This window comes from Nothobranchius furzeri, chromosome 16 (genome assembly GCF_043380555.1).
Source record: "Nothobranchius furzeri strain GRZ-AD chromosome 16, NfurGRZ-RIMD1, whole genome shotgun sequence".
Taxonomy (NCBI): Eukaryota; Metazoa; Chordata; class Actinopteri; order Cyprinodontiformes; family Nothobranchiidae; genus Nothobranchius; species Nothobranchius furzeri.
In genome coordinates this window covers 53,835,357-53,859,114 of record NC_091756.1, presented here as the reverse complement: position 1 = coordinate 53,859,114, position 23,758 = coordinate 53,835,357, and the positions used below count along the sequence as shown (strand labels likewise).

Below are 23,758 nucleotides of genomic sequence, written 5' to 3'. Positions count from 1 at the left end.
CATGAATGACTGCATCAGTCAGGGGCGTGTCCAGGGAGTGGCCTGGGGTAGCACATGCCACTCTTAGAATCTGATTGGCCACCCCAGGTGCCACCCTACTAAGTTCCAGTTTAAAATGACTTACATTGTCAACAAAAGGCCTGAGTTGTAAACTTCAAAAATTTTGTGTGGTAGCATGCACCTTTAACATTGTCTTCTAGCCCAGGCCTACAGAACGTTTCTGTAGTATTAATATTATTTATTATTTTTTCATATTCACATAAATAGTATTTAGAGTCCCACTCAACTCCAGTTGGTGGCAATAATGCAACAAGAAGTGACGTGCTAACCACCACAAATCTAGAAGATGAATAGAAAAAAAAGGTGATTGTGCAATGTGAAACTCCAAAATTCACTAGAAAGTAAATAAAGGATTTGTGTAAATAAATAAATAAGCATAACTATTGGTGCCACCCATGCATAAACAAGTGCCCCACATGGGCCACCCCATTTCAAAAGTCCTGGACACGGCTCTGCATCAGTGCAGCATGGAGGCCATCAGCCTGTGGCTCATCTTCATTGTTGGTCTGGTGTATCTTTGTCCTGTTGACTATACCCCATAAACTCTCTGGGGGTTCAAGTCAAACCAGTTTACTGACTAATCAAGCCCAGTAAACCCAGGATCACTGACCCAGCTATGGTACCTTGACCAGTGTGGGTGGGTACCAAGTCCTGCTGGAAAATAAATTCAGCATCACCATGAAGCTTGCCAGCAGAAGGAAGCAGGAAGATCTAAAATGTTCTGGTAGATGTCTGTGTGGAACGTGGACTTCAGAGGACACGGAGGACCAACACCAGCAGAGGACATGGAGACCCACATCATCACTGACTGGAAACTTCAGCCCTCTGTGAACAAACAAAGCGCGTTTAGTTAAGACAAATGAAGTCAAAGTAAAAAAAAAAAGTCAAAGTAAACTTTATTGTCTGCAAACCCACAGGCAAGCAGAGAGACTTAATGACGTGGCTCCAGGTTAATCAATCAATCAATCAATCAATCAATCAATCAATCAATCAATCAATCAATCAAAGCTTTATTTATAAAGCGCCTTCCGCAACCCTGTCAGGAAGCCCAAAGCGCTGAACATGGTACAGTTGTAAGTAAATATATTGAATAAATCAACAATAAAAGAAATTCAAATTACAAAATACAAATTACAAAATACAAAATGGAAATTACAAGATAGATTAAACAGTCTGGTAAAGGACAAATGTGTGAAACACATTTGGATTGAGTGGATGGATTGAGTGTACCAATGAAAACTGTGGAATGGATTCAACATAAAAGAGGGCCCAAATCAAACATGTTAATCAGCGGAGAACAAAATGCAGAACAAAATGCAGAAGCAGACACACATAAAATACAAAGAAGTAACAGGCTCATTGATGATAGATAATCAAACGTTCCACTCAAAGCTGTTTTATTATTTATTCATCTAAACGTCTCTGAACAGCAGCTGGGCTTGTTTATGAGGTCCAGCAGGAAACAGAACAGCTCTGTGCGGCCACTAGAGAGCGCTAGAGTCACCAAAGATGCGTGATCAGCGCCATGCTTTATGAAAATGTGTTTGACTCCAAACGATAAAACACAAATCTCTCTCTCTCTCTCTCTCTCTCTCTCTCTCTCTCTCTCTCTCTCTCTCACACTCACTCACTCACTCACTCACTCACACACACACACACACACACACACACACACACACACACACACACACACACACACACACACACACACACACAGGTGAAGACATAATTTACTTTAATAATAAAACATTTTGTTTAATTTCCTATTTTGAGAGAGAACCTCCCTAAATACCACAGATCGGTCCTCTGGGATTACTCTAATCTGGGTTTGTGTTCCTGGTTCTGGGCTGTGCGCTCCGCCCAGTGGGAGGTTGGGTGGTGTCAGCGGAGTGCTTTCAGTCAAAAGTGGTTCAACTTGTTGCCCCCGTTTGAGAACTGGACAGGGCCGATGACAGAACCAGGACCGGGACCGGAACTAACCAGCTCCAGCAACCCGCAGCAGTGCGCGTCCTGCTCAGGTAAGATGACCGGAGACCAATTGACCTGTGGACACTCTGTCTGTGTCTCCTGCCTCGGAGACAAAAGCTGTCCGACGTGTCTAAAGAATCCCGCGGAACCGGATCCCGAGAACGGCCTCAGACAGAACGGAGCAGCTGAGCGGAAAGAGGACCTGGGTCAGGAGGAGGACTCCACACCAGAACAAATCAGAACGCAAGCAGACCTGAATGAGTCCGATCCCCAAAAACCAGAGGTGGACCGGAAGACGGCGGAGACGGAACAGCACGTCCAAACTGTGGAGCAGAAGGAGGAACCTTTGGGTCCTAACGATGTGGTGTGTGACTCCTGCATCGAGAGTCCCCGCAGGGCTCTCAAGTCCTGCCTCACCTGCTTGGTTTCGTACTGCGAGGCCCACCTGCGGCCCCACCTGGAGAACCCCAAGTTTCAGAACCACCGGCTGGTGGAGCCGCTCGGGGACATCGAGAGGCGGACCTGTGAGAGCCACAAGTGGCCCCTGGAGCTGTTCTGCTCCGCTGATGGGTCCTGCATCTGTCAAGACTGCGTGACGGAGGAGCACCGGGGCCACACTGCGGTCCCGGTGGGGGAGGCCCGGAGACGGATTGAGGCAAGTGCTCCAGTTAGAACAGAACTAACGTTAGAATAATAGTGTTTAACCTCCTCTTGTGTCGTGGCCATTAAATCTGGCTCTGAACATCAAAGGAACTTCCTTAGGACCGCTGGAGAACCTGCTCCTCATGCTGACGCCACCATGCATCAAGCCTCTTTTGCTACCAGACCAGTGCATGCAGGCCTACATGTATTTATATTTGCTATAAAATATATTTAAACAAAAATATATATCAACGAGTTTGACTTAATGAATGAAGCAATTAAATGCCTAACTTTTCACCTGCTAGCCCCAAACCTGAGCTAGTTAGTGTCAGTATATGTTGGACACAGTGGCGTGTCCAGATCTTTTAAAATGGGGTGGCCCAGGTGAGGCACAACTTTGTGCATGGGTGGCACCAATGGTTATGCTTTTCTTGTTTTACCCCCAAGCCTTTTGTGGACAATGAAAAGCCTATTTAAAAGTAAATTAGTGTGGTGGCACCTGGGGTGGCCAATCAGATTCCAAGGGTGGCATGTGCTACCCCAGGCCACTCCCTGGACACGCCCCTGGTTGGACATGATCTCAGGGTCGGGTGTTATCAAGAGATTTGGCTTATGGGCATCCCAGTTGCTTTAAACATCTGTTTAATCTAATTATCAGGTCCAGTCCAGTCTGAGGAAGTCCTTCTCTGATCAGGCCAGAGTTTCAGCCACAGCTCGTTCTAATATCTGAGTCAGTGCCAATAGAGGAATGTTTTCTCTTCTGCACGTGTTACCTGTAAACAAACAGGAAGTAGCTGCTTCAACTACAAATCTTCACAATAAAAAAAACTCTGCTCATTTCCCTAAAAGTCTCACCTGGAATTTGCATGACGTCATGCAATCATTAAAGTTGCTTCTGTAACCATTGCGATCAATTAACAAGTCCAAATGAAATGGACTAACTAGGCTAGTTTTTATATTGTATGAAGTAGAGGTAAAAAGTATGTTGCTATACATAGTTACTCCAGTCAAGTATTGGAAGTATTTGTACTTTGCTATTGACCCAGACCAAAACGGTTTATGCTCAGGTAAACTTTGCAGGTGTTTTAGGTATATTTGCTGATGATGGTGTGACACCTCATGTTCCTAATGTTTACTTTTTTTCACTATTCTAATTTTCTAAGTAATTTTGGTTTTCATATCTTATTCTTTACATTAAAAAACAAGCAAACAGAAAGTAGTTGTTGAAACTAGGAAAAGTCACTGTCAAACCTTCCCGTTTCTGCTCATTTCCATAAAAGTCTCACTGGAATCTTTTTACATGATTACATGCAACTGTAAGTTACTTCTGCAATCAGATATATCTAACATTTGTCATTCTTCTGCAGAAAATAATATTTCTATCCCATTGGTCAGTGGAGTTGTGTTAATCCAAAAGTTAGTTTTAGGTTGTTTATTTGACCTAAACATAAATCATGTTGATTAATTACCCTCAAACCTTGGTTACCTGCCTGGTATTCAACTCCATTCAGATTCCTCTTCCTGTCAATTGGTTAGATTTCTGCTGATGTTGGAGGACATTTGATGTTTCTGGTGTGAAAGTTGACTTCATGTCTGACCTGGTGCAGAAATCCTCCCTTCAGCAGTTTCAGGTTTGAGTTACTGACCTGATTGTAGGAGCTGATCTACATCTTCAGTCATTTGATACTCTGCTGATTCTAAAGACAACATGAGTCAAACAGTGACTCTAATCTCTTATTAAAGTTAGTTAAAACCTCCTGTAAAGGTATACTGTAGTATTTAAGAATAAAGTGAGAATTTCCCAGTGAGAAAATCCCAAAAGAGTCTGATGCATGGACGTAATTTTTTTGGGGGGACAGGGACAGGGGGGACATGTCCCCCCCACTTTTTCCAAAGTCAAGTTTTGACCCCTGCACTTTTTACCATCCAAAAACAATATTACGCTATATTAAATTGATAGTGGTTGAGCTCTAGGACCAAGCGGAAAGCAACCGTTTGTGTTGAAGCCCGTTTGCCATTAGAGCATACTGTAAAGATACCCCCCACCCCCCATGTGTCCCCTCCACTTCTAAAGTGAAAATTATATCCATGGTCTGATCTGATGTCATTTTAGAAGGAAGGTTATACTGAAACATATTTCATATCCATCTGGCTTTGGGGATCGCCACTTTTTCTCCTTCTTAAACAAAGGAAAGAGGGACATAACTACTGTTCACAGTGAGTGTGGCGTTGCCGTGTCTCCCACGAGCTAATACTGCAGCGCCGACTATTGTAATTTGACGATGGCCAGCCCAGCTAAAAGCTCCAGAGTTGTTTAAAGTGGTTGCAGGAACCAAATTGTACCACAGAATGTAATTTTTACTTCATTTCTACATAATGCACCTTTAAGGACCAATCAAGAGAAAACTTTTTTTATTGCATTTCAGAGAAAATGATTTACACCGTTCGTTCACATGAAGGGTCGATGAATCTGGTAGCAAAGTGTGTGTTTAATATCTTTTACCTCTGTGTCTACTCAGAGAAAATACCAGTTGGTGTTCTGTCTTTTTTTGTTGCATATAAATTCTGAGTATTTCTACCAGTGACACTAAAGTCTGCTGAAGGACAATTTCTCAATCTTTTCTAAAATGTGTCCAGGCAGAAAATTCGTGTATTTGAGCCATAGGATATGTATTTAATGCATAGAATCAAACTGACGTTTCTGTTTGTTTTCAAACCCCCTCCAGGTCTGAACTCTCATCAAAGCTCAGTCTCAGAATGACATCCTCAGCTCCAGAGTCGTCTGGACCTGCACGAGGAATTTAGACCAGACTTGTGTAAAGGGTTTAATTTACATGTTATTTAATGAACCATGAGACATGAGATTCCATAGAAAATATGGAATCAATCTTATGGATCTTTGGGTACTTTTAACCAGAAGATTGGAACTTTTTATTGCAGGGATTATGTAACACTTCGTATTGACTGAGAGACAACAGAAGAGAGAGAGTCAAGTTTTAAAAGTTTAAAGATTTATTACTAAACAAATTAAAACTAGACTGACTTTAAACACTAAATGTATGGTGTAACTAAGTTGAAGTGAGACGGAGAATGGTGTCGTGTGGAATGTTGTTCAGAACCAGCAAATCTGGGGAAACGGTTAGTTCTGATGGGAGTGAAGGTGATGTCTTCGCGCTAAGCTTTGATTCTGAGATTCATAAACGCATAAGACGCCATTTTGTCGCTTCACACATACCCTTAGAATGGGACCTCCGTACAGATCCAGAATGCCAGGTCCTCGAACCCCTCTTTCGGTACCGGAGCCGATGAAACAGCGTCAGCAGTACGACAGACTAGTCTTTGGATTGTCTCCGGGTAAAAAGCGACAGTTGGTTGACAGCGTCAGATGGACCCGGAGGGTCAATGAGTTCAGCTTTTATTCTGAAAGGAACCGTTGCTTGGTTGGTAAAATGCAACAGATTTTATCCAGCTTGTCGTTGGTTCTTTCGGCGGAAGAGGAAAGTTACGGATTGGCCACTCCCGACAACTTCTCTAGAAAGCTTTGAACTGGCGTTAAAGATGACGTGGGCATAGTTTTATACTTCTGATGTTTTGGTTTATGGTCGAATGAAAAGATGACAGATTTACCAAGCACCACCAAAACCACGCCTCCGTCAGATCTGGCAGATTCTGATTGGATCAGTAAAGGCAATGTGTCATGTCTTAATGCTACGCGTGATCAGTCCTAGTGGAAACATTTAAAGTTATATTACTTATTATATTCTATAGGATTATATTTAAAGTAATTAATATTTTCATTTCACAAATTGGTTCACATTTTATTGTTGACACTTTTTAAAAATAGAGTTCTTTGATTTATTAAAAAGGAAGAGTCTTTGTCTTCATTCTTCTCTTGCGCTGGAAAGGAAAACAGTTTAGAAGCAAATGCATGAGACCTTGAGGCAATATCTCATGCAGATTAGTTCTTGCTGAGGAGAGGAGGAAATGACTTTTAGGTGGAAAACAGTCATTTCATTCCGTTACACTTGTTAGACTGAAAACCAGCCAGAGGTTTGAAAGACACAAAGGACAATAAATCACCCTCTCAGAAAACCGAAACAAACAGGAGAACTCTGAATCCTGACATCTGCCGGATAACCAGCTGCATATTTTCAGCATGACTATGAGGCTTCAACGAGGAAGCGTGTTGAACTCTTTTGGTTTCTTGTGATCACAGAAAGAGCTGAAGGAGAAACAAACCGATGTGGGGAAGACCGTGACAGCAGCGGAAAACGCCATCAACAAACTCCAAGCCAACACCGTTTCTATTGAGGTAAACATAAGTCATGATTCACAGCCTGAGTGACTCGAGGGTGTCTCCGGTCAGACACTTGTGAAAAAACTATTTCTAAACATTTCAAATACGCCCAAACTGATTTCCCTGTAAAGTCACGCTTGGTTTATGATAATATCTCAGCTAATCCTTCTCCTGTAGGATTATGGGTAATCAGAGTCACGTTATCTTTCACAGCATTCAGTGACGGAAGTCCGAGCTGTGATCGAAGCTCAGTTTCAGGAACTGCAGGTGAAGGTGGAGCGGGCCAAGAAGGAGGTGACGGAGATCCTGGAGGGCGAGGAGAGCCAGGCGCTGAAGCAGGCCGAGGGCATCCGGGCTCACCTGGAGCAGAGGTGCTCTGACCTTAAGAAGACTCAGGCCCAGATGGAGAAGCTCTCCAAGAATCAGAATGATGTGGACTTCCTGCAGGTATGAGCAGAGCCTAGAACTCCAGGACATACGGGACTTTACTGAAAAATACACAAATCTCTTTTTTCTAGCCATGAGTTGGCTCAGTTTCATCAGCAGTCACAATTTCTTCTAGAAACCAGTACACTCTTATTACTGGGATAGTAAAATCCCAAAATATGGTCTCATGAGATTAAAAACATATCAAGGAGGTGGTACATGAGTGACTATTCACTCAATAATCTTCGGTTTCTTTCACATAGTTCATAAGTCCTCCAGAAGCTGTAGAAAACCAGTTAGAAACCCAGAACCAGTAAAAGGTCTGATTGTGGGTGTGGAGCTGTGCACATCAGAATGAGTGGTTTGGTCACAGTGACATTACAGGTGACGGTCATAAAATTAGAAATTCATTCAGGGTTGATTTTATTTCAGTAATTACATTCAAAAAGTGAAACTTGTGTATTAGATGTATTTATTACACACAAACTGATATATTTCTAATGTTTATTTTTTTTCATTTTGATGATTATAACTGATGAAAATCCAAAATTTAGTATCTCAGAATATTAGAATATCAGTCAAGACCAATGCAAGAAATGAATTTTAGAAATGTTTGCAAAGTGAAAAGTATGAACACGTAACACTCAATATTTAGTTGGGGCTCCTTTGGATTACTGCAGCTACAGCGTGGCATGGAGTCCATCGGTCTGTAGCACTGCTGAGGTGTTAGGAGAGGCCATGTTGCTCTGATAGTGGCCTTCAGCTCTTCTGAATTGTTGGGTCTGGCGTATTGCATCTTCCTCTTCACAATACCCCATAGATTTTCTATGTGGATAAGGCCAGGAGAGTTTTCTGGCCAGTCAAAAACAGGGACACCATGGTCCTTAAACCAGGTACTGGTAGATTTGGTGCTGTGTGCAGGTACCAAGTCCTGTTGGAAAATGAAATCTGCATCTCCATGAAGCTGGTCAGCAGCAGGAAGCTTGAAGTGCTCTATAACATCCTGATAGACAGCTGCATTGACCTTGGACCTCAGAAAACACAATGGACCAACACCAGCAGATGGCATGGCACTCCAAACCATCACTGACTGGGAGCTTTACACTGGACCTCAAGCAACGAGGATTCTGTCCCTCTCCTCTCTTGCTCCAGACTCTGGGACCTTGATTTCAGAGAAAATCCCCTTTGACCACTCGGCAGCAGTCCAGTCCTTTTTTCGTCTTTAGCTCAGGGGAGACGCTTCTGATGCTGTCTCTTGTTCAAGAGTAGCTTGACACAAGAAATTGGACAGCTGAAACCTGCCTTGCATACATCTGTGTGTGGTGGTTCTTGAAGCAGACTCCAGCTGCAGTCCACTTTGTGAATCTCCACATGTATGACTGGGTTGTTTCACAATCCTCTCCAGGGTGCAGTTATCACTATTATTGTAAACTTTTCTCTACCACATCTTGTCCTTCCCTTCTCCTCTCTATTAATGTGCTTGGACACAGAGCTCTGTGAACAGCCAGCCTCTTTAGTAATGGCCTTTTGTGTCCAGCCCTCCTTGTGCAAGATGTCAGTGGTCGTCTTTTGAACAACTGTCAAGTCAGCAGTCTTCCCTATGATTGTGTAGCCTAATACCTAGACTGAGAGACCATTTAAAGGCTTTTACAGGTGTTTTAAGTTAATTAGCTGATTAGAGTGGGGCACCAGGGGCCTTCAATATTGAACTTTTCACAATATTCTAATTTTCTGAGATACTGAATTTGGGATTTTCATTAGTTGTCAGTTATCATAAAAATTAATGAAGTAAACATTTGGAATATTAGTCTGTGTGTAATGAATGAATCTAATATACAAGTTTCACTTTTTGAATGGAATTACTGAAATAAATCAGTGTTGTCATCATGTTCTAATTTTAGGAACAGCACATGTAGATGGTGGTTCATCACACAATGTAGACAAAATTCACTAAAACCTACAATTAATGTTCTTTAGACGACTGTGGAAATAAAGAGAAATGGGTGTGAAAGCCCCGCCCCCTTTGGAGCTCTATAGCTCAAGTAGACTTCACGGTAGAAGCATCATTTAAAAATTGGAAACCTTTCTCCTCAGACTTTCTTTTATAAGTTTACACATCTAAACATCAGCTTCCACCCACCGTCTCTCTCACTCGTGAAGGATGATGCTAGTTTCATACTTTAGCTCAGACTGTCCCTATAAACCAGAAGTGACAGGTTTTGTGACATGTCCCTCAGAACTAGAGGTGTGAATTTCCCCAAGTCTCACCATTCCATTCAATTACAGTTATCATGTCAGTGATTCAATTTGATTTGATATCTCAATGCATCAGGAATATTTTATATGGGTTTATTTTCATCAATGAATAGAAGTTGTCAGATATTTGCCATTTTTATCAAAACGTCTCTGACGAAGCACACCATCCCCCAAAAGCTTTTCAATCACAACAGCCCTGAGGACAATGTAAAAGTGCTAAACATTTTAAATATATTAAGATGATTTAAGGAAGGCTGTTGGAGAAACGTGCTCTGTAGGTGCTAACCGTATCTTGAAAAATGCTGAAAACTTGTAGGATGGGCCCAATTCTTGCCTTCCATTTAGTTGATAAAATCTATAATAGGTCCTTTAATGTATTTGGAGCAGCTTTAGAATCACGCATTTATGCCATGGTTAAACAAATTACTTCACATAATAATCGATTCATTCATTCGATTAATAATCATTTATGTCTGCATCTCGATGCATCGATTATTAGACGAATTCCCCCAGCTCTACTCAGAACCACCGTGTTTGCATTCCAGGAGTATGCCAACTGGAAGAAAGACGCTGCTGATGGCTCTCTGCCTGGGATCTATATCGGCCTGATGGATCGCCTGGACTCCTTCAGCCAGGTGGTCATTGAATCCACACAGGAGCTCTGTGACATCTTGATGTCCTCCTACATCGAGAAGGTCAAAGGGACGTGTAAAAATGGTAAGAGAAGCGGAGAGATCTCAGCAGCAATCTGCTGGAAGTAAGGCGTTCAGATGCTTCTTTGACTGTCTGGATGTGTTCAGACTTGTTAAGGTGTGTGTGTGTGTGTGTGTGTGTGTGTGTGTGTGTGTGTGTGTGTGTGTGTGTGTGTGTGTGTGTGTGTGTGTGTGTGTGTGTGTGTGTGTGTGTGTGTGTGTGTGTGTGTGTGTGTGTGTGTGTGTGTGTGTGTGTGTGTGTGTGTGTGTGTGTGTGTGTGTGTGTGTGTGTGTGTGTGTGTGTGTGTGTGTGTGTGTGTGTGTGTGTGTGTGTGTGTGTGTGTGTGTGTGTGTGTGTGTGTGTGTGTGTGTGTGTGATTGTTCTTTTGTTCATTTAAGACAAAATGGGGATAAAGACAACAGTTCACGCCAAACGAAACAGGTTTTTACCGGATCCAAAGACACGAGATGACTTCCTGAAATGTAAGTGTTGTTTGGCTGAGTAGAATCACACGTTTGTAAACCACAATGACACTAGAATGACTAGTTAGCTTCAATTAATGCAAATCCAGCTTGAATTACACACAGATACATGAATGATTTTGTAAGGACAGACGGGACATTGAGATGACACCAGTCCTGGTGCGTCTGTGCACAGAACAGCTACGTCCGAGTGAATGATTCCTTTTTAAAGCTGTCTGACTTTATAATAACCCCACCCTGTCTGCTGAGAGCCCCCGGGGTGGCTGGTTTGTGTTCTTTTCTTTCACGTATCTAAACAGTTTGAATGCTGCTAATTTTATGATGTATCAGATGAAATAAAATCTTGAGCAGGTCTTAGGTGCTGTTTTAAATTTAGATTTTTTTAATCCTGTCAGCAGCCAGAAACGGATCACTGAGCCCCCCAACCTAAACGCTTCCATTGCTCATCAGAAACTAAAACTCCAACCACCTCAGAAAGCTGAGTGTCTTTTAAACTGCCTATATTAGACTGCTGATGTGTTTTTAAAAATAACGTAGACACGTGTCTATCGGTGTAAAAACACAGACCAAAGATTTCGTTGGGAAAACTAGCTCACATGTAAAACTTCATTGCATATTTTTTAACTGGAAGATTATTGAGCAACCTGGAAAAATGTTTAGAATATTGATAATTTTATCGGTTTTGGAGCACCGGCCTTGTGGAACATTCCCTTTCTTAATCCTGTAGAAACTTCAGCTCCTCTATCAAACCTTCCATGAGCTGTAGGAGTGTGTTCAAGGGAACTTCTGTGAGGTCAGGTTCCTCCACACCAGAGTCGCCCATCCATGCCTTTTCTGAAACACCTGAATGGGTGGGTGGAGCGGTGTCCATAACTGTAAACACGGAGACAGCTTTGCTGTTGGGCATGTAGCTTCTGTGGCTCTGGTGAAGAAAACCGATCCAGAACGCCGCTCTGTTTGTGCTCCTTATGCAACATGACTGACGTGCTGAGTCATCCTCTACAGATTCTTCTCAGTTGAGCTTCGATGGTGAAACTGCCCACAAGTTCCTCCGTCTGACTGAGGAGAACAGGAAGGTGACCAACACCACACCCTGGCAGCATCCTTATCCTGATGTACCGGAGAGGTTTGAGCACCATCGGCAGGTTCTGGCGGCAGAGAGCTTCTATCTGGACCGCCACTACTTTGAAGCGGACATCAGCGGGGATGGAGTGCACATCGGCCTGACCTACAAGAGCGTCGACCGTAAGGGGAGCGAGAGCAACAGCTGCATCACAGGCAACAACTTCTCCTGGTGTCTCCAGTGGAATGGACGCACCTTCTCAGCCTGGCACAGTGATGTGGAGACTCCACTGAATGTGGAGAGGTTCCCTCGGATTGGGGTTTACGTTGACTACCCACGAGGCCTCCTGGCTTTCTATGGAGTGGGTGACACCATGACCCTCATCCACAAGTACGAGGCAGAATTCCTCGAGCCGCTCTACCCAGCTTTCTGGCTGTCCAAGAAGGAGAATGTTGTTGCCTTGGTGTCACCTGGGGAGCTTTTACCTCTGAAGAGCCCCTCCCCTCCTACGCCACCTCTCAACGAAGCTGTTGTTGCACAAACCTAAAAGTAAAGTTTACAAACGCTCACATGACATCTGCAATGTGGAAATTCTTTACATTTAACCTGTTTACAGCTGATCGTTGGTGTTACGAAATTACATCATCTCATATTTTTGAGTGATGCCTTAATGTGCTTTTTGAACTACGGTTACTAGAAATGTTCTGTATTTTTACTATGCAAATAAAAAAACAGTATAAAGAATTAAGTATATTATAGAATTAGACAATATGTATTTTAGTAGTTTTTTTTTCTTTTATGACGAATCATTTGGTAAACAGTTCTGTAACCTTTTATTACTTTGATTAGGGTTATTAAATGAGTTTGACCTGTTTGAGTCTCAAATGGATAAATGCATCTCTGCAGAAGCTGCCACCCCTTTATGTCCTTCCACAGAAACTGGAATCATTCTAACAGTTGGTACAGTCTTTGATGTGTTGGTTGTGGTGCGGATTGGCAAATGTTATTAACCTGATAATAAATCCAATTTCTGACCGCTTTACAGTCAGAACTCTATGGTGAACATAAACCTCGGAGCCATCTGACCCATCTCTGTTATTTCATACATGAACCTTCTCATGTTTGACCGTTTAGAGGAGAATAGAACTCATTTAAACCATGACTTGACTTGTCTAACCATTGTAACCAGTATCACCATTTAGTGTGAAACATGACTAACCACCAAACGGCTGCCAGAGGCATGGTGGTATTCTGACAGATCGCCATACGTATCAGTGCAGCGTATGCAGTTTATGCACTTGCGCACACATCAAAACCTCCACTACAATCAGGGGAGCCGTCAGTCCAGCAGGTAGATGGCAAAGTACGAGGAAATCGATTGTAGATTGTGTTCATAATGTTCTACCATCCACAAAAATCAACTGATGAATGTCAGAGAGTCAGAATCAGAGAGAATTTTATTGCCAGCGCTCCAGCGAACCAGAGCATAGGAACTTGACTCCACAGAACAGCCTGACCAAGGTTACACACACATATAGACAGAACAGATACAGGCAGACCACGAGAGCAGCCATAACGACGCTCATTTCAATAGATGAAGAGGGGATTACATGAGGAGAATTAGGGGAGGGGAAAAAAGGCAGAGCAGAGTTACACCCGGCAGGGAGTAGCTCTACTATGCAAAAAAAACACCTCAACATGTAAGCATGAACGTCACAGTTCACAACATGAGACCCGGTGGTGGTGGGGCTGGGATCCTGGTTTACTTTATCACCTTCTAATTCTAAACTTTATTTCAAATTAACAAATAAGGGTGTCTCATGTGGTTGTTTAAAAACGTGTATGATGATCTGACTGGTAAACTGGCCCATCAAAGTGTCATACAGCATGGAAAATGCATGATCGGTGTCTGAAAGACTTGTGCTGTCAGCATATGCTGTGTATATATATATATATACAGATTATATATATATATATATATATATATATATATATATATATATATATATATAATCTGTTTTCTAACCAAAGAGCAGTAGCTAAAGCGAGGTAAAGACTCAGAGCCTGAAGCATACAGCAGATAATGCTGCAGATGTAATCACAGAAGGGGAAGCCACAGGGCTTCCTGTGGATAATGTCTGCTGCTATCTGAGTCATTTAGTAAAAATCATTCAGACAGAAGCGGGAGAAAAGATGCTGGCATCACATATGTGTGTTTAAATGATGTTTAGGTGAAAGCAGGTTCACTTCTGAGATCCTGGTGCAGCACCTTAGCATCAAGACAATGCAGGACAACCAGCCATTACAGCTGCATTATGATAAATGTGTTGGTGTCCTGGAACCCAGTGTGGGGCGGCTGAATTTTGTCATTGATGTGTGATTTATGTCTGACATTATGCTAAATGCAACAAATCACCGGTGCTGGGGGGCTAGGTCAGCAGATTATAGGATCAACAGGATGTCAAGATGGTGTTCACCCTTTTCTGGATGGATGGAGGTCTTGCTATGTGCTGGCATGATGCTCACTGTAGAGAAACAAAATAAAAGGAAACCATTTTTTTTCCCAATTTCTCTAAATTTCCACAATGCAACTGTGAAAAATAAAACCACTGGTAAAACAAAGCAAACAAAAACTAAACTGTGTTATCTTGAGAGGGATACCTGGGGTCTGTTCCAGAAAGTGAGCTAATCCCAAAACCAGGCTTTCTTTTGAAAATCCTGGTTTAACTGCCCCAAAGTTCCGAACGTGGCTAGCCTGAAACCCCACCCAGTCACCATGATAACAGATGCAGATTGGACTTGTATTAAGGACATTTTCACAGTTGGATCAGCCTGTAGTGTGTTTTTACACTTTAAGTTTGAATGGGACTCAAAATCCAGAACTCCCTGGGTTTATAAATGTGATTTCCATTCATATTTATTGTGTGATCCAGTTGTCAGAACATTCATCTGAGAACAAAGCATTTAATAATTATTTTTTTATTTTTGCGTTCCTTTTATTTTGGTTATCTATAATTCTATTGGACGAATAAAATATTAGCCAACTTTTTAATCCAACTCTTTATTTTCACCCAACTATCTAGTTTCTCCTTCATTACTTCAAAAGTAGACTCCTTACTCCTCTTCATGTGGACATGTTTATAAAAACTCAAAATCAAAAAAACATACGGAGTAACTGCACCAATTGGATAGATTAAATTTGAGCATATTTGGATAATACTTTTACTTTGTTAGTAAGGGGGGTCTGTGTCACAACAGCGATGATATGCATAACAGTTGCATTATATATATGTGTGTGTGTGTGTGTGTGTGTGTGTGTGTGTGTGTGTGTGTGTGTGTGTGTGTGTGTGTGTGTGTGTGTGTGTGTGTGTGTGTGTGTGTGTGCATTAAGCTTGATTTAATACTTCAACCTCTACATAAGTCGTTTAACATGAAAATAGCAGAAAATACTTTTTATGGCTTTACTTTACTTACATGAGCTTTTATTCGTTCAGAGGACCCAAGAGCGAACCGGAAAAGGAAGACTCCCCATTACGTTTTGGTCACATGACCGACACGTATCTTGACGTGGAACAGAGCATGTAACCAGGAAGAGGTAGTTTTGTGCTCAACATGTTGGCTGGAGTAAGTAATAAGTATGAACTTTTATCGTTTAAACAAAGATGTGTCAACCAGAGAGAGAAGATCCAGGTCATGTGGTGGAATGAAACTAGTCATCTCCCAGCTTGTGCGGGGTTCTGTTAGCTAAACATAGCTAATGGGATTAGCGTGTTAGCAGCTAAATGTTTACAGGCTTTTAAACGCAAACATGTTTACTAAATAATAAGTCACATTAATGTTTATGTTTAGTTTTTGTGTTTCAAATCTGTAAATCACATCTCAATGTCAGCTAAAATCTGTAGTTTTCGTGTGTTGGCTAACTGGGTAATGTTAGCTTATCCGCCCGTTTATTTTGTCATAACAAACAATAAAATAAAAATAAAAACAAGAACCTATGAGGGATTAAAACCCCTCCGTGGTAAGGTGTTGTTTTATTAGTTGTGTGTAAAAGTTGAATAAATATATTAACGATATTAACACTAAACAGCTGCTTTAAATCAATACGCCGCACAATGTTGTTTACTCGGTTCTGTTACCTTCCCTCTTTGTTTTGGTAATCACATTTTATCAGAAAAAATTTAAACAACATGAAGATCATCGTGAATTGCAACCAAAAAAGGAATAGGCAGAAGCTGTGCTTATCTTAGCCTACTTCTGCTCCCAGCAGCCAGACCTTTGTGTAATCCTGAGGTCTGGATCTACAATTCTCCAGACTTGATGGAAGAGTAGTTTATGCACCAAGAAGTTTAGGATGATAACGTCCATAAATGTCACTAAGCAAGAAGATATTGAGTCGTCAATCAAAGATGTCTATAACTCTTGGCTTGTGTCCTCGGAAAATACGTTTTAAGTGGAAATGTGTTTAATCGGTACATCACCATATAGAGCTGGTGCGAAAGCTGCTGGAAACTTTCAGAACAACAAACTTTGATGCCTGACTCTCTGCTTGAATGCTGACACATGAGGGCTTTGGTTTGGTGCCTCTGGGATGAAAATGTTTTCCTTATTTGCCCCTTAGGATGAAGATGTCTCTCTGTTCGATGCAGAAGAAGATGCTGGGAGAAAGTCGAAGATGGGTGTTAAGTAAGTTTGCAGAGCAATGATGAGTTTATCTTTCATTGCTTGAATTTAACCCTCCCACTGTTCTAATGGGTGTGACCCCGCAAGGAAATTTGACCACTGAGCAGGGCCGATGGTTTATCCTTTGGGTCCATGTGGCAGGGATGAGGAGTGAGCACCACCTCACCCCTGCCACGTGGACCTCAAGGGATAAACCGTCAATCCTGCTCAATGGTCAGCTTTCCTCGCGGGGTCGCCTATAAAGACAGTGGGAGGGTTAAAGAGCAAGACACCCCCAAATTGACAAATTTTTTTGCTGGTAAACTATATAAATGTCTAGCTGTAGACATATGTAGTGAATAATTTGACACTTTAGTGTATCTTAGTTAAAATTTTAACATTCGGCCTAAAACTGTCAGTGTTCCGCCGTCGAGGTAAAAACTCTGCACTGCATTTGAATTAAAATCTGCCATTGCTATTGGCTAAGAGGTACACTATGACGTTAGCAGGTACATTATGATGTCACAATGCTGTTGTGAACTTGTGTATTTGTTAGCAGCACCACCCTCTCACTGCCAGGCAACAGCATTTGTTGCATTTTTCAAACAGGAAGTGGGAGCGGAGTTTGACTCTGGTAGGGGGTGACTTGCTCTTAAATTGTATTTACGCATAAAAATGTGTCTGTTTTTGTCATATTTCATAATAAAGTGACTCGCTGATTTTTAATCAAAGATTGCCTTTGACAGGGTTGACATTTCTAGGATTTTATTAAGGTATTTTCAAGGTTTTGAAAGTGCTAGAAACTAAAAATAATCCTAATTGTCAAATCAAATTCTTACTTTATAGTTTGACTGCTTGAACTTTTTGAGGGCTTCGCTAATCAAAGCCAATTATCTGTAGCTACAGTACGATTACCTCCTTAAAGCTGTTGTATATCCGTTTCTAGGCATCCGGTGGCATCCTTCTTCCACCTCTTCTTCAGAGTCAGCGCCGCTCTCGTCTACCTGCTCTGTGACCTTCTGAGCGGTAGTTTCATCGCCTCCATGGTCACAATAATCCTTCTGCTCTCCTGTGACTTCTGGACAGTCAAGGTTTGCTCCCTTCTCTGTGAAGTAATCTAACAGAGTACTTTCACTACTGATAGTAGCAAATATCACATCTGTACTTTTAACGTCTTGGTGTCTTAGTAATAAATATGTTCACTTTGTGGAAACCTGAATATATTGAGACCAAAAACAAAGAAGAATTAAATCACAGTGATGATTTGAGCCTGAAACAGTCCAGGGCCCTCATTTATCAAATGTTCGTAGAAACTGTCCTATATTCCTCCCTACGAATAAAATTTAGAATGTGTGTACGAAGAGTCAAAAACCTGATTTATGAACTGTGCGGTGGCACATGAAGGATTGGACTTCATCCCATTTAACAGAATAGTCTCCCAATTTGGAATAGATAAGAATGGCTTTTTAGAATATCACCAAATTAAATCTGTAGTTAAACAAAAATTTAAGCTAAAAAAAGTAGAATTACAAACACCACCTTATACTAGGGATGCACCGATCAGATTTTTTGCTGCCGATCACCGATACCGATCATGTGGATTGGCCAGAAATTTTCTACAACATTATAATGAGTGCTACAAACTACATAATCTGGGAATAAAGGAAATGTAACCTAATCTAAAATGGTCTGATCGGTCTGCTTTGATCTATTTTGAAAACTCCGATCAAAGCCGATAGGGGCGCTATCGGCCGATTGGGATCAAATGCCGATCCATCGGTGCATCCCTATCTCAAACCCCCCAAACTACTGTCTAAAGCAGTTTCCCAACCCTGGTCCTCAGGGACCACTGTCCTACATGTTTTTCATGTCTCTGCTTCAGCACGCCTGATTTACATTGGCTCCTCGGGAGGACATCAAGTGTTGCAGATACTAGTTAATCCCTCATTCATTTCAGTCAGGTTTGTGGCAGCAGGGAAACACTGGTGTTTGAAAAGGCAACATATAAAACATGCAGGACAGTGGTCCCTGAGGACCAGGGTTGGGAAACACTGGTCTAAAGTATAAGACACTGTCCAAAATAGACGATAGAATAGCAATCCCTATTGAAAAATGGGAGGTGGATCTATCAGTCAGCTTTGACCAGAACTTCTGGTCCCAAACTTGTTTAAAAACTTGTAAATGATCAAACACTCCAATTTACAATTAATTCAGTACACAATTCTACACAGAGTACACTATACAGGTCATCGGATGTTCAGCATGGGGTTTGTGTCGTCTGACACCTGTACACACTGCACAAACAACATTCCTGATAATTACATTCACACCCTGTGGTCCTGTCCACCTGTCCAGGAATTTTGTCGTAGAGTATGTGAAGACCTGTCAGTGTCTGAAATATCATATCCCAACCGTCCCCTCTCTTTGTTTACTGGGAAACCTGGATGATGTCCCGATTGAAACATCTTTGGTTCACGTGGTTCTGACTGCCATATGCATCGCTAAGAAAACTATCCTCATGAATTGGAAAAATAGAGATACCCTTTGCATTAACCAGCATATAAATCTTTTGTTAGATCATATTAAACTTGATACAGCCTCTGCTTCTACTTCAAATCAATCTCTCTGGGCTCCTTTGATCGGTTCCATCACATAGCGATGATGGGGGATCATTGATATTGTCCTGCGGGATGATGGGGTGGAGGGTCTGAGTTTGGAGTATCCGTACGTTCCCCGGAGGTGGGTTCACTGGGGGGTGTCTGGGACTGGGGGTGCGTCTTTTATTGGTTTTAGCACCAATTATGCAAACAAAAAAATTTAAATAAATAAATAAACTTTTTCCACTGACATAATTATTTATTGGGTCAAATAATTTGTGCATGTGTAACACGTGTCGACGACTGAGACCTTCAGTACTGTGGTTCCTTAGGAATATTTCTACGCACAAGTACAAATCGGTAGACATCACATAATGTGTGAAATCGTTTCCATGCACAAAATACACTCAGATCTGTTTGTAAGTACGGTTGATAAATGAGGTCCCTGGACCTCTAACATGTCAATAGGAGGATGCTTCTGTGACTTCAGTGTGTTGAATTCATGTTTATGAACTGAATGATGGTTTCAGAATGTCACTGGGAGGCTGATGGTTGGGCTGCGGTGGTGGAACCAGGTGGACGATGATGGGCGAAGCCGCTGGGTGTTTGAGTCCAGGAAGGTACTTCACGTTTGTGTTTTAGGAGTAAAACACTAACTCCATCTGATACTAGAGCCCTACGCAGGTATAGGTATAAATCCTGCTCCTGCTGATTTTCTGACCATTACTGCTCTTCCCTAGCCTGGCAAGCCAGACTAAATAAATGTATTATTTAGTCTGGCCATGCTCCATTGACGGCTCTCGGTTGTGGGGCGGGTTCTACCGTTGTCTTTCAGTTGATCTCCACATTCCACTGGACAATGAATGTGACGTACTCTTGTTTCACTCTGTTGCATCATCCCACCCACCAGGCATATAGAGTGCCCTGATTGGCCCACAAAGCGGATAAAGCTCTGTGATTTGTTCACTAAGCAGATAGAGCACTATGATTGGCCCACCATTATGGACCAATCACAGCTCTTTATGTGTTTGAAACCCCTCTAGAGAGCTGTGATTGGCTAGCCAGAGTCCTGGTAGGAGCTGCTGAGGTTCCAATGGAGCATGCCTAGACCATTCTTTACAAAGCAAGAATTTGGTCTAGTTCACTAGGCTAGCTGTTCCCATCACTCCCACAGGGGTCCCACTGTATCTGTATCCAGCCCCGCCTCCACCTGCCCACCCATTAATTAATCAAAGAAGACACAATTTGTCATCAAATAAGCTTACATTCACAGTGTTTCATTTCAGGCTTTTCCATATATCAGATTTTCTGTCCAGTTCTTCATTTTTACTATCAACCACAGCTTTATCCTTCATCTGACCAATGGTCTTAGGACGGTGCTCCCACAGCTGCCTCAAAATCGCCCACTTCCACCAGATTTGTGTTCGGTTGGATCTCAGTCCCAATGCAGGGCCCTAATGCTGACATCTTAAACCATGTGATTTTGACAAGTGCATATGTTTCCTGTTAGCAGGCTTCACACAGATATCCTAACGGTGAGAATATCCTGTTTTCTCCAGAGTACTTCGAAGAAGCAAGGATCTGATTCAGAATCTCGAATCTTCTGGCTCGGACTGATAGTCTGTCCTTTCCTCTGGGTCATCTTTTCCTTTAGCGTTCTGTTTTCATTCAAGATTAAATGGATGGTAAGCTGTCTGATGTAATATATATATCCTTGTCCAATAGACCCTTTTACTACCTACGTCATCAAAAGTTGCGCGCGCAGACTGGCAACGAGAGTGAAGGCTTCCTCATTCACACTCGATACTAAAACAGCGTTTTAAACCCTTTGTTTTGAAGTTCTGAGCACATAAAAATGTCGGGTTGTTGCGTGTATGGATGCCAGAATCGCTTCTCTTCAATCAGTGGACTGAAACTTGACAGAATTCCGAAGGGAGCACATCCGTTTCAACAAAATTGGAGGCGTTTTCCCATGTGTTTTTCCCATCCTAACACAAAGCTCAACTTTGAATAAAATTGCTGCTGCGTGGCTGCAGCATGACCCAAGTCTGGAACATCAAAATGACAGAATTAAACAAATGTATGCGCTTTATTTCATGCTTCAAATTAACATTTCATTCTAATTCATCTGTATTTTCCCACTGCATATTAGTATAAACTGTATTTCTCTAAAATTAACACGATTGTACTCTGAGCACGCTAAAAAAAGAAACCTATGCCATACTCACCCTGCCATGCAGGTACAGTTGGCTGTGAAGACGTAGTTCTCTGGTTTGTTTACTATGACCCAAGCCTCGTACATAGCAGTCTTGCGTCCTTGTCTTTGGCTAGGAAGGACTTCTGCCTTCAAGACGCAAAACTCAGAGTCTATGTCGTGATATTTTACTTTCTGTACGTGGCCACAGACAACATAGTTGTATGCATCTAACGATTTGTATGCCCGTAGCTTCTCACGTGTGTACTTACTGGGCCTCTCCACTAAAAACGTATATATATCGGGCCACTGGATATCTGGCCACGCACCTACATCTTCCACCCATTCCGTAATGCCACAGAATTCCGGGAGTCTGTTGCCATTCGTTAAAGTGAGTTTAATAATATAACATTCAAGATTTGCCGGTGATAACCCCGCAGCGTAGCTTGATAAAGCCTGACACAACGCCATTCTCTGTTGCCAAGCTGCGCGCGCATTCTCGCTGACGTCATATTGTTTACAAACAGTAAAAGGGTCTGTTGATCTAATGGAAGCTAACGTACAAAAGCTACTAACGATCAAAAGGTTAGAACCACCTTGACCCTCAGAAAAACATTTTGAGGATTGTTTTTATAATGTGGATGTTCTTGAATAAGCAGGAACAGACTGATTTCCCAGCTTTTAAGTGATGACGCTGCTGTATTTGTGCCAGCCTTTGGTGATCATGGGTCTGGTGCTGCAAGGGGCCAACCTGTACGGATACGTCAAATGTAAAGTGGGAGCAAAGACCAGCTTAAGGAACATGGCCACTAATTATTTTGGCAGACAGTTTCTCAAACAGGTGAGTTGATCTTTGAGTGAAACACAGCGAAGAATCTTCTCCTCGTGTGTGTTTATGAAAACTGTTTTATTTTCAGACTCTGTCTAAAGAAGAGGAGTCGTAGAGAGCAGCGCCACACATCTACATGATACCAAGTGGACACAGTTCAACCTCCTCAACATAACAGCTTTTGTTTTTCCTATCTTGTGTTTAATTTAAAGTTTTTTCTTTTCACTTTCTTTGTAAAGGTAGAGGTTTGGCTGCTTTTTTTCAGTAACTGAAACTGATTAATAAATCTGTACTCATACAGGCATGAATCATTCAAATGACTAGTTTGTGCTGGAGCCTCATGAATCTATCTTCAGTTTGTTTTCATTTCCTAGAACTAGTTTATGTAATTGTAAAATGTTAATCAGAGCGTTTGTATGAATACATTTTGCATCCATAACAGTGTGTTCAGATTTGTAAATATGTATACAAACTATGAGAACCAACTTCTTGTCTGCAAATACATTTGTAATTTTTGCGAATGGTGTGTTTTTCTTATTAACCCATCAAAACAATCCTATTAGTCATGTTAAACACACCTGTGACCAGTGTAAATCCAAATGATCTCCCCTGGAGGGAGTCAATTTCCCTCAGCTTGTAATGCTGTAGTTAGCTGGGGTAAGCACTCCACAACTATAGTGTTTATAAAAAAAACTTTTATTGTGTTAAGATGAAGGAAAGGCATGTTTGGGTGAGTTTCGTTCTTGCTGACCCCTAAATGTCATTCAGGACTATTCAATTCTGCTTCTGGATTGCTGGTATCCAGCATGTTTTAGTTTGAACTGCTGCAGCACACCTGATTTCAATCAGCAGGTGATTAGCAGGCTTCTGCATAGCCTGATGAACTGCTGCACAGGTGATGCAATCTCTGAATCAAGTGTGTTGGAGCAGAGAAATTACTAAAACATGCTGGATACCGGCCCTCCAGACCCGGAATTGAATATCCCAGCTATAGGTTTTTATTTGGAAATTTTACAGGAGTAGCAAATAAGATAATGTAATGTTATGAATGTAGTTCTCGGTTGTTTTTCTACTCTTCCACTTTCATAATAATATACCAAAAAGAATAAAAACAAACACAATTTAATTGAAATAAATAGGCTAATATTTAGAATCAAAGTGAAGTTCCGTTATTACTCCACTGGAGGTCGACAACTCGTTCACTGCAGTTTCATTAAAACGGTTATACTTTTATTTGCTGGACTCGCTCTAAATGATTTGCTGTTAATAATTAGTGTAAAGACATGTTTCCTAATTCAAGTATCGTGGTTTAAATTCAATTCAGATACCGGAAAAGACTAACACGCCTCACCGGATACTTTCTAAACATGCCTTCAAAATAAACTCAAACATTTATGATGTTTACAAGTAAACAAATTAAACTACAAACAAATTGCGAAACCTTAACACCATTAAACATACTCAAATTTCTAATGTTCAGTTTTACATTTAATAGCTCAAGGCTTTAAAAATATCGGATGAAAGCTAAGTGCTCCCCTGCCGAAACCTTTCTATGTAGTGTACCCCGGAGTTTTATCTGATATAAATAGACA

At 41.6% G+C, this 23,758-nt stretch overlaps 2 protein-coding genes across 2 annotated transcripts; both read left to right on the top strand.

Moving 5' to 3' along the window:
• The first annotated feature begins 1,823 nt into the window (after positions 1–1,823).
• trim16 (tripartite motif containing 16) lies at positions 1,824–12,927 on the top strand. The gene is made up of 6 exons (XM_015962170.3): positions 1,824–2,683; positions 6,887–6,982; positions 7,181–7,414; positions 10,195–10,366; positions 10,741–10,824; positions 11,830–12,927. The coding sequence occupies exons 1-6, from the start codon at positions 2,009–2,011 to the stop codon at positions 12,432–12,434; spliced, it is 1,866 nt and encodes a 621-aa protein (XP_015817656.3). The 5' UTR covers positions 1,824–2,008; the 3' UTR covers positions 12,435–12,927.
• Positions 12,928–15,384: 2,457 nt separating this feature from the next.
• Positions 15,385–22,687, top strand: tvp23b (trans-golgi network vesicle protein 23 homolog B (S. cerevisiae)). Its single transcript, XM_054749485.2, has 7 exons — positions 15,385–15,511; positions 16,506–16,570; positions 17,493–17,637; positions 19,674–19,763; positions 20,703–20,828; positions 22,050–22,178; positions 22,255–22,687. Exons 1-7 carry the CDS (start codon positions 15,500–15,502, stop codon positions 22,279–22,281), a joined length of 594 nt encoding a protein of 197 aa, XP_054605460.1. The 5' UTR covers positions 15,385–15,499; the 3' UTR covers positions 22,282–22,687.
• The last annotated feature ends 1,071 nt before the right edge of the window (positions 22,688–23,758 follow it).